At 38.2% G+C, this 11,743-nt stretch overlaps 1 protein-coding gene across 9 annotated transcripts; it reads right to left on the bottom strand.

The window, feature by feature from the left end:
- Positions 1–3,929: 3,929 nt before the first annotated feature.
- Positions 3,930–7,992, bottom strand: LOC107790495 (uncharacterized). Of its 9 annotated transcripts, none has more exons than XM_075219334.1 (6): positions 7,800–7,992; positions 5,792–5,923; positions 5,502–5,571; positions 4,865–5,023; positions 4,247–4,317; positions 3,930–4,153 (listed from the first exon to the last, which is right to left on the bottom strand). In XM_075219334.1, the coding sequence occupies exons 1-4, from the start codon at positions 7,815–7,817 to the stop codon at positions 5,001–5,003; spliced, it is 243 nt and encodes an 80-aa protein (XP_075075435.1). In that variant the 5' UTR covers positions 7,818–7,992; the 3' UTR covers positions 3,930–4,153; positions 4,247–4,317; positions 4,865–5,000. The 9 variants fall into 9 exon arrangements, 4 of the variants coding, with proteins under 4 accessions (XP_075075435.1, XP_075075434.1, XP_075075433.1 ...); XM_075219333.1 differs by having other exon boundaries at positions 5,463–5,571; positions 7,800–7,991; XM_075219332.1 differs by having other exon boundaries at positions 5,105–5,571; positions 7,800–7,991.
- Between the last annotated feature and the right edge of the window lie 3,751 nt (positions 7,993–11,743).

Consider the following 11,743-nt stretch of genomic DNA (forward strand, 5'->3'; position numbering starts at 1 on the left):
TTTGGCATCGCCCTGAAGATACATGGCAGCAGTCGCTACCTTTTTGGATTCTTCCAAATGGCCCACGGCATCGAAGTATTGTTCGATATCGAAGATGAAGTTTTCCACTTCTTTAGCATCCCGGGATCTGTCGTATGGCTTTGGCTCCGGTATCTTAAGCTTTTGTGAAATGGGGGTGAGGTTTATTGCACCCCTGATGTGGTTGTTGCCTCCTCGAAGTGGGCTCTGTAGGGCAGCATTGACAACATTGAGCTTGCCTGTCAAGTCGTCTATGGTTTGCTGCATGGCAGTTAGTTTGTCTGCCTCTTGTTGCTAATGGTCTAAATCGTCGGCACGCTCCTATTGGAGGTCCTCAAATTTGCCATGAATATTGGTAGTTTCAATGGCTGTCGTTTGTCGGTCCTCGTCAGAGTCACTACTGATGTTTGCAATGTCATTTTCCGCATGCCGCATTCGGTGGTCCAGGTCGTCCAACCTTTGCACTAGGTTGTTGTTTTGATCAGGCACCATATCCACGATGGGTCGTAATCAGTCAACCGTCTCTTCTAGGGATGCTAGACGCTCCCCATGATTCACCATGGTCAGAAATGGTGATGATGGCAAATGTGTTCCCTCGTCCGATGTCGAGCCTAGGCTCTAATACCAACTGTTACGCAACTCTTCCTGATGTTCTTTGGAAGGGCAACGTAAGGCTAAGCAACCGATGTCAGTGCGGTTGTTGTCCGCCAATGAGGTCCCCTCCGCACGCTAGACTAGATTGTCAGTGCCGTGCGGGAAAACCAATGTCACGAGCAATTGCGGAAGCTGAGAGAGAATTGGGTTTTGAATAATGATGATGATTTTATTGATGACTGAAATGTTGATTACAAAAGATGCGGTGTCAAGGGGGAGAGACACCAGAAAAATGCTTGCTTGAAAATGTTTGATTGTTTGGTCCCCCTTAATAATGCTTAAAAAAAATAAACCAACATTACATGACTAGTCCTACTAAAGCTGTAGAAGCACACTGAATGAAAATGATGTAAACTAGCCTATAATTACAATGAAAAGGACTTAGTTTATTACAAGGTAGAACTAAGTCTGATGGCAGCAACTTTGTCTTGCGGGTCAGGGTCTGCGCGCGCGTTGTTGTGGGCGCGCGCGACACTTGCTATGTTGGCCTGAGGCTGGGCGCTGGTGCTTAGCATCCGGGTCTGTGCGTGAGGCGCTGCTGGAATGGGCCTGCAGCTAGGCGCTGACGAGGCATCAGGATCTGCGCGCGCGGCATTGTCAGGGCGCGCGGCGCTGCTGTCATTGGCCAGCCCTTGGGCGCTAGCGAGAGGCATCGGTGGGGCGACAGAGGCGCATGCGCGCTTGTCACTTGGCGCAGCCAAGACCACGGGGCCGACCATGGCGCTAGGCATTGTGAGGCTTGCTAGGCCGCCATGGGGCGCGGCCAAGGGGTCATGGGGCGTGTCTGGAAAGCAGCCCATGACAGTTCCTACGCGTTTTCAATTAGCAGATATCTTTACTAAGTCTTTGGGAAAAGATCAATTTGTGACATTGCGCAACAAGTTGGGACTTCATGATATTCACTCTCCAACTTGAGGGAGAGTGTTGAAGAATACATATCTTATCATTTATTATTGTATATTTACTTTCCATAGATATAAAGAAAATCCCATTAATTGGGGATCAAGATATCTTGATCTGAAAGTTAGGCCTGATTGATTTGTATTCTTGTGTATATATATTTGATCATATGTGAATAAAGAAAAACACTTCACCCAACTACCTTGTTCTTTTTACTTCTTAAGAGTATCTCATGGCACGCAATGTGAACAAAATCCAAGTTGGCATGATTATGAAGCTATCCATATACTATTTCTTTCTTGCTTTATACAAACAGTAAAAATGGGCAAAAAGGAGTATTGATCAATTGTAGTCCAAAAACGACAAAAGCCGAGGGGCAGGTCAAACAAATGATAATCAAAAGTGTAATAATGTTAATGAATTGAACCAGAAAGTACCAGGGAGAGCAGGACTAATAGTAAGTATTAGTCATCCAGAGTATGATGAGATAATTTAGAGCTCTTCACTTTTATATTAAAAGTTTCAGGATCGAGTCTCGTGAATAAAAAAATCTTTTAATAGGCATAACAAAAAAGAAATCGATTTATTTGGAAAGCCAGAGGAAGTACCCTATCTCAAGACACGTGTTACACCATCACCGCACCGAAAGAAAAGCTAAAAAGTGTTTAGAATAATCAATCAGAACAGTGATACTTAAATTTAAAATAACAATAGTAATACTATAATGAAGGTTCGTGATGCCTGGTCAGCAAGCAGAGATCCCAGTCCCACTAAAAGAATGCTAATATTTCCACAAAATCTAACGAGAACTCAACAAAAGTAAACATTAGAGTTTGAAACGTGGTGTTGTCAAATGTCAATTTTCTAACGTCTAATGGCAGCACTAAGGAAAAAACTGTTGGCCATTGGACGCTTTCGCACGACTCATTGTCTCAAATAACTGCTAATGCTCCATTCATTTACCATCTTTTTTGTCTTTCATCGAGCCCCTATGCCCTAACGAGTATGCATCTATCTTATAGAAATTTCACTTTTACTTATATAACTTTCAAAATAAAATTAACATACTCAACAACAACAACAAATTCAGTAAATTCCCACAAGTAAGGTCCGGAAAAAATAGTGTATATTCAGACCTTACCCCTACCTTGGAGGGACAGAAAAACTATTTCTGATAGACCCTCGGTTAAAGACAAAATGAAAAGAATTAGTGGTAACACGTGGTAACAACAAGGTATTATTAAGAAAAGTAAAGTGAAAGAATACAGTCAAACAGTAGCTAGTATCATCAATCCAAGAATAAAGAAATACCATGCTAACATGGATCTGAGAAAGAAAATAAAAATGTGTGGCTGCCTACTAACTGTTCACCCTAATACTCTTCATCTAATCAGCTAGTAATATCAAAACAATTTAGCATACCACTATTTAAATATCTATACAATTTGATTGTATTTTCTAGTGGCAGATTCCCAGCTTAATGCATGAATTTGTGTGCATTGCTGTGCCAAGCAAGCTTGAATGTGAGAATTTGCAAATTAAATCAATTTTCAGCTCCAGCTAACTGTCCATATACCTTTATGCCCTAACTTAACTAGACTGTTGGTAGTTTCATTATCGGGTAAAACTTTGATTTGTATGATGCACACCCAGTGAATTTTGAACGAACTATTAACTTTGAGAATTCCAGCAAATAGTTAGCATTAGGTATGTCCGCTTATTGAAAGTATATAACTGGGTTATCAACATACTGGTATGATTAGAAAAAGAATTCTGAAAAATAAGTTTAATTTTTCGAAATATAAATATTTTTCAGTGTTTGGTTCAAGTATTTACTAAAGTTTGATTATAATGTTAACAAATCGAGTAGTTATTTTGATTACATATTTTTTAGTATTACGTTATAATTATATCTTAGTGTTGGTTAGAATTGTTATATGGAGTTAAGAGTTATAGTTGTCATTGTAAAGAAAAATGACTTCCACCCAAAAGCGAGAGAAACCATTTTCCTTCATATAGTAGAATATATTTTCCGACAATCAAACATGAGAAAATAACTTATTCTCAGATAATTATCTTTTGGAAATATTTTCCGTCATAACAATGGTCTTCATGGTGATTGGAAAAGGAGTAGATAAAACTAGGCACCAAAATTAGAAAGAAAAAAATATTGTTATTTTGAACTCTACTGTGGATGGAGGGAGGATTCCGCAAAAGGAGCTAGGAAAGGTAGCAAATTCGGACAAGGATCAGTTCTTAATTTTCTCGTCATCCAACTACCAAAATTTGGGGAATGACTTGGGTTTATGAGTCAAGGGTCCACAAGCCAAGCACAAGTATTGTATTGATTCACAGAATAGACTGGAAACCCAAAGTTGCACTCATGGAATTTCATCGACACCGCATTGGAAACAAACTGAAACAAGCTAAGAAGGGCATACACTATCAACCACGATACAACTGTATTTACCACAGCCCAAACGGCTTAAGTTCTTCAATTTTCAAGTAGATTTAGGCAGCTGCATTATTAACTGCATGACCAGCTCCATCCATCTGCCCAAAAGTCTCAACATATTGCTTCCTGCACAATTATCTTCTATTTAGGTTCCAAGCGCCAAACTGTTTCTATAAATCAATAGGAAAAAAGTAAAATAACAGACGTCCCGAAACAGACCTGGCAGGCAAGTGATCATGTGGACGGTTGTATGGGGTCCAAACTGGATCTCCAACAAAGAGCCGGAATGCCTACAAGAACCACATATTGTAATTGATATATCACAAAATAATGACCCAACTGAAGAAGCAACACATAGTTGCCAAATACTTTATCATGTTTTTAGAGAAAGGCAGCGACACAGAAAAGCAAGGACGGTGTGAAAAGAGCACGCAGTCTTACTCTTTAATCTTCAATTTAGGCTCATGCTTCTCTTAAGTACCTTAATGTAATTGCTTGAATCAAGTGTGAACTGGTGATAAATTCCAGCAGGGAGGATAATCATCGCCCCTTTCTTTACCCACATGGGAATCCAACCCTCATTACGATCCCTCACATCAAAATAACATTACAAGACAAAGTATATATATTTTAGCAACCATATAATATTATAGTTGGCAGATAGTGATGCAAAGCCCAACCAATAAATCCTACACTTACCACTTCCAGCAACACAGTGTGCAAGTGCTCTTCGTAAAAGTTCTTAATCTTCTCCTCATAATTGGGTAAATTTTCAGGGCAAACCTCACAAAAGTCCTGAAGGAAATTCGTTGATTCATTTTAATAACTTGGACATACCATGTAAGAATATCAGCGAGCCTCTCGAATTTTCGTCAACTCTTCATCAGTTTCATCATTGTCAGCTGTAAGAATATCAGCAAACCTCTCGAATTTTCGTCAACTCTTCATCAGTTTCATAATTGTCAGCATCTAGTCACCAGCTGAGCAGTCCAAGCTCTGAAAGTTTCATGTAGTAGTTCAATAAGGGAAGCAGAAAAGTATGTTAAAATCCAGGACTAAACTTGGAAGATCTACGACCTCTAAATTACGAGGGAATCATCAATAAAGGACGAAGGGTTCGTTGACTTCTTTGTTCGTATGATTCAGGCATGATAGGAGTTGAGAAACGAGATAGTAAATCCCATTAGAATTGGATTGCTAAAACAAATCAAAAGAAAATTCTCCAATCTAATATCCAAAAATTCCATATACTGATAGCTGATGTCAGAAATAACGAAAAAAGGTAGTACTCTTTCAATATAACCAAGATTAAGAGGATCAGATTCTTATTTAGAGTAACTCAAGGAAGTTCTTTGAAGGAAAGAAATAAACAGCCAAACGGGCCCACTAGAAAACATGAAATTGCTCGAATAAGGATAATCGTGGGGAATTATACGGGCAAGTTTGTCAAGTGACACAAATTCATTCGGCTCACTCTGGGGAAGCCTCTGGTCCTCGTTGCTATCATCCATGTCCCATGCCTGTATGACTTCCTCCCTGGCATCCTGCAGTGATTGGAAGACATTAGCAAAGCTTGCAACTCGATATGACACTATACATGCAAGTTATTATACAGTAATATGTATGGGAAGCGAAATTCCTTTGAAAGAACCCACTATGGCCATACAACCATAATCATTGACAAAGTAGTCAAGTCAGTCCACAATAAATGCTTAAGAGACACAAGCACACTGCAAAACTAATACCTTGTAAGTAATTGCTTACCACAAAAGGCTCATTAGTGGACACTATGGACAAGAAAGGCTCATTAGCGGACACTATGGACAAGAAAGGCTCATTAGCGGACAACGTGGTAGAGATATCACATGGACTCCTTCTCATAAGTCTCAACAGAATCTGTTAACATCAAGGCAGTTCAAAAGATCATCCAGACCTCATTAAAGGAACAAATAAGGCATGCACTTCAGTTCTGGAGGGTGCAGGCACGGCGGACGGCGAGGAGGCTGGCTGCAAGCTTGTTCCAGAACCACAACCACAAAGTAAAAATCGACCATATGCTTAACACAGAATACTGACAGGACAAAGCAACAGACAATTGCATGGTCTTTTTGCTCATTAACACGTCACAAATGAAAAAGGGGAAAAAAGATGCGAAATCCATTGGCAACGTCCATTATGATTACTGATATAGCTGTGATCACCTAGAGCGACCCATCATTTCAGAAATGGTTGAATATAGAGATTTCTTTTTTAAAGTAATGTAGAGTAATTTTATTGATGAGGAAGCCTAGTTTACAAGTGATATCCATAGTGAGGGCTATAAACTTAGAGGAAATGATGGCTAAAAGGCCATAATTGTCCAACAAGAGCTAACCACTCCCATTAGACAAAAGATGCAGAACTAATCAATTAAGGAAAGTAACCAGAACACAATCTCAACTACTTTTTGGTTAAGGCATGTTGATTGATTTGAATAAACAGCAATTTCCCTCCCCTCCAAAAATTATCACAAAAGTTTCAACTCCTTTTCCAAGTCCGTTAAAAATAAAAATAAAAACTTAAAACATTGCTTGATGAAACTGTAAGTTCTTCAAAAATCTCTTATTGATGCCAATATATCACGACTAGTGCAATTTCTTCGACCAGGCTACTGCAGACAGATTAAATTTATAACTAGAACCAACTCTGAGAAATTCTTTTGATAAGACAAATAATTTTATTGATCAACCAACTCTGTGAAATCTTTTTGGTATCTTGTTGTACTGTTACTTCTGCAAGATCAATCTCAGTTTACTACAGGAGAGTACTCATATAAGTCTTCATCTTAGGCAGATGCTCACATTAAAAGGAATTAACTGACAACTGGCATAATTTTTTAAGGAAAACATGAAATGGCCCTGAAAAATGTAGGGGATTATCATGTCCTTTATAAAAGTTAACGCAATAAAAGCTGGAATGTAGCACATAGAGTAAGAATATATACCAAATGACACCCTGAAAGCAGCTATCCTAAGACTACTCAGAGTTGTTTTCCTGGTCTACATTCTTTCAGTGAATCTATGTACCCAGCCAGCATCAAAGTGAAGAAACCCAAGTGCAAGGACCAAATGATCAACCAATAATGGAAAAATAGAAGGTTCTCACAGTAGAAAGCACCCTAATTTTTGTGGGCGCACAAGAAGTCAACAACCCAAACTATTGGTCATTGTGTTTGCCCTTTCACCCTGAAAAAAGCTTCATTTGCTAATGATATCTTTCAGTGGATCACATGATTCCACACACTATTAATTAATTAATCTACATTTTAGAAATTACGTACCTTTATGTTTGTAAAGGTGTTAAGACTAATTCAATGCAAGTAAATCTCAAAATTATACATATTCCACTGCTAACTTCCACTGAGGCACTGGTTTTTATATTTGTGGGCATCACAAAGGAAAGCAAAAGTTTGAGAAAAATTCAATGTTGAAATTTTTTAATTGATCTTAGCTTATCGATTAGTTGATCTGTTTCTATTTAAAGTATTAGTTCTTCATCTAATAGCCAGCTTTCTGCCCAGTATTTTTTAATTGTTGATCCTTAATGACTTTATCTTAGTATAATAAACTAGACATGGGTTCATTTTCTCTCTTTTATTTGCTATAGTTTATCTATCTCCTGAACATGTATATTTGCAGATTACAATTCTTCTTTTCTGAAACTTGCATGTCAAAGAGTTTGAATTTCACAATCTGTAAAATTTGAATTTGTAACTAGAATTTGAATCGAGTACCTTTGCAACGGAACCCATTTTTCGTTCTTCGCTTCTCTCAGGGAGCTCTAGAACCCATCAAATTTCATATCAACTTGAATTAGGGTGTTTTGGACCAATTAGATTGTGGACCCTAATTTTAATTAATCGAGAAGTGTGTTGTTAGGGTATCGACTATTTAGTTCAAAATTTTGGAAGGAAACTACTTTCATCAACATAGTTCTTCAACCCCTTTTATTTACCTACCAAATTCAAATTACTTTTAAGTTAAGCAAGTTGTGAAATGAATGATTAAACCAAAAAATAGAAAGAAAAAAAAAATTTATGTCATATTTCTAAGATACTAATATGTTTTTTTAATTATAAAAACATACAATCTGAATTCTATAATGACATTTCTAGAAATTTTTCTATGACAAGTCAGCCAAGCATTAAAATGAATTAATAGGGTGTTGGCCCAAGAAAAAGGATAGTTTTGAAGAATGACAAAGAACTCAGAAATTAACCAGGTCTATTACTGGTAGACATAGACACAGTCAGACTCAAGGCACGTGAGATGCACATGCAGGGGGTAAATGTATTCTGGCAGAATGGATATTCTGCCAAAAGATTGCATAAATGATAAGGAGAAGGACTCCTTACTCAAAGATAACATTATCCAAGACAAGGAAGGATTTAGTAGTTGAGATTAATTAGAACTCTTCCACCAAGGAAGAGTAGCATTAGAATTTTAATTATTTCTTCATCTACTAACTCTATATATGGCAGAATGTTCTCATTTTACATGTACGCACATAAGCAGAAGTTAAACGTGAATTGAGAGCAAAATAGCAAGGCAATTTTGCAAGCAATTCGTGTGTGATTCAAGTGTGCAAACCTGAAGCTACATGAACCAGATAGAAGAACCAGTTCCAAGTGTCTGTCTTTTATTCTAGTTCAATTATAGTAGGTGTTTTCATATTGTACCTTTTAGCTTTATTTATAGGCAATTGCAATAGGTACTCAGAGTTTTCAAGTTAGAGTTAACTTGAAGTTGTCGCAGCAGCTAGAGGTTGTATGCCACAATGGGATTAGAGTTAGTCCTAGGTTTACAAAAGTATTTTGTAAATGCAGTTTTTGGCTTAGTGATTTAGTGAAGAGTTTGGGAAAATCCTACTGGGAAGTGGTCGTGGTTTTTTCACCTTTTGAGCCAGGTATTTTTTACGTAAAATACTTGTGTTCTTTACTTTCCGCATTTACTATTTCTGCAATAGTAGGTTAAGGAACACTTAGAAGAACCAGATCCTTCCATAATCAGTTTAAGCGAAAAATAGGTCACCACACAAATCATCCCCCTCCCCATCTTGTGTGGTATTGAAGTGTAAAACAACAATTGGTACCAGAGCGGGTTATCATTGAAGAGGTTAACACCTTAGGAAAAGATCAAGATGAGTGCACCACCTGAAAACTGGGAAGGGCAATCCACTACTAGGCCTCCACTCTTTAATGGCCAGTACTACTCATGGTAGAAAAACAGGATGAGAGATCACATCATCCGAGAAGACTATGAGCTATGAGACATTGTTACTGATGGTCCCCTAGCTACCATGAAGAAGACTGCTGAAGGAGTAGAAGTGCCAAAAATAAGAGCTGACTACACTACTGAGGACTTGAGGAAATGAGAAAAGAATGTTAAGGCCAAGAAATGGGTTGTGTGTGGACTTGGTCCAGACGAGTATAGTAGAATTTAAAGTTGTACTGCTGCTAAGGAAATCTGGGACACTTTACAAGTGGCTCGTGAAGGAACTCCTCAAGTGAAGAGGTCAAGAGGAACAGTGATGTATTCTCAATATGAGAATTTTACCATGAAGGAAGGCGAAACCATCCAAGAGATGTATACAAGATTCACCACTCTAACAAATGAACATAAGTCTCTTGGAAGGGTAATTCTTGAAGAGGACAAAGTTGAGAAAATTTTGACAAGGGTTCTGCCAGTCACCTGGGAAAGCAAAATCGCTACCATTCAGGAATCGAAGAACATTGCCACTCTTAATTTGGGGGAGCTAATTAGAAATCTTATTGCCTATGAACTTAGAAGGCAAACTATGAAGATGGATGTACCCAAGAAGGAAAGAAGTCTGGCGCTCAGAATCACTGAAGGTGCTAATCTAGAAGAGGATGAAATGGCTATGATCGTAAAAGACTTCAAAAAGTATCTAATGATATGAAAGGATTCCTCAAGAGGTGAAAGCTAAAACAAACCAAGGGTTCCTGAAAAACAGACCAACGAGGGCTGCTACAAGTGTTGGAAGACTGATCATCACATCAAAAACTGCCCTCAATGAGAAATTGAATGGAAGAAGGAAAGGTCTGAACGAAGAAACAGGAAGAAAGAATAGGTTCATCCCAAGAAGAACAAAGGATCAATAAAGGCTATGGTTGCTGCCTGGGGAGAAAGTTCAGATGAATATTCAAAAGATGAAGATGGAGATGAACAAACACTTATGGCCATTGGATAATCTGATGAGGAATCTGAGGTAAGTATAATTCATCTCAAAGACAGGATTAAGTTTTTGTCTAAAGAAAGTCTATATGAGTTACTTCTAGATTTCATTGATGAATCTGAGGTCATAAATAATGAAAAAGCTAAGTGCAAAAATCTGAAACTTAGGGCTAGTGAAAGTCATAGAAAAAATGCTGAGTTAAAGAACCAGGTTCTTGAACTTGACACCACTGTGCTAGAGCTTAGATCTAAAAATTTAAAACTGAAATTAGGAACAGGTAAAAAGAAAGCTAATCACACACATCTCACCTTAGAAGAAAATCTAGAAAAAATGAAAGATGAGTTGTACAAAAGAGATGAGCAGATAAGAGTCCTAAAGGAGGATCTAAGAAAGGTAAGCATGAGCTAGACAGAACCTGTAAATGGAATAATTCCTCTGACGCACTTTTATGGCTACAAGAACACCATAGTAGCAATAAGAGAGGACTTGGCTAGGGGAATCCTACACCTAAGTGGGATCCCAAAAGCAAGTATGTCACACTTCCTGGGAACAAAATCTGCACACACTGTGGTAAGACTAGTCACTACAAAAGCAAATGTACTGCAAAAGAAAAAGCTAGCCAAAAGAACAAAACATTTGTTCAAGGGAAAATAGGCTGCCAGAATGGGTTAAAAAGAATTTAATTCACCATTTTGCCTATAGAAAGGGACCCAAACTAGTTTGGGTTCCTAAGACTAACCCCTGATTTCCTTTTGCAGGTCCAAGTGAAGAGGAGCAGCCAAATATAGTACATGGATAGTGGCTGCTCAAAGCATATGACAGGAAGCAAGAACCAGTTCCTTTCACTTGAGAACCTCAAAGGAGGTAATGTCTCCATTAGAAATGGTAAGAAAGGTGAGATCATTGGGGTTGGAAAGGTAGATAAGATAGACTCACACTCCATTGAGAATGTCTACTTAATAGATGGCTTGAAATACAGCATAATCAGTGTATCACAACTGTGTGACAGAGGTAACTTGGTAGCATTCACTTCTACCAAATGCTTTGTGATAAATCTTACCACTGACAAGATTATTTTGCAGGGAAAAAGAGTAAGTAATATATACATTGTTGATCTGTCCACTCTTTCAGAAAATGAACTCACTTGCTTAAGTGTGTTGGACAATGATCCTCTCCTTTGGCACAAGAGACTTGGACATGCAAGTCTGAGTCAACTCAACAAACTAGTCTCCAAGGACCTGGTGACAGGGTTACCTAACATCAAGTTTAAGGAAGACAAAGTTTGTGAGACTTGTGCAAGGGGGAAGCAGGTAAGATCCTCTTTTAAATGCAAGAAAGTGGTAAGCACGACCAGATCGATAGAACTAGTATCACAACCCTAAACTCGAACCCGGTCGTGATGGCGCCTCTCGTGAAGACAAGGCCAGACGACACATTCCCAATTCATTTTTAAGCAGTTAAGATATTGCAAGTAAGTCTTAA

Source organism: Nicotiana tabacum, chromosome 8, assembly GCF_000715075.1.
Source record: "Nicotiana tabacum cultivar K326 chromosome 8, ASM71507v2, whole genome shotgun sequence".
Classification (NCBI taxonomy): Eukaryota; Viridiplantae; Streptophyta; class Magnoliopsida; order Solanales; family Solanaceae; genus Nicotiana; species Nicotiana tabacum.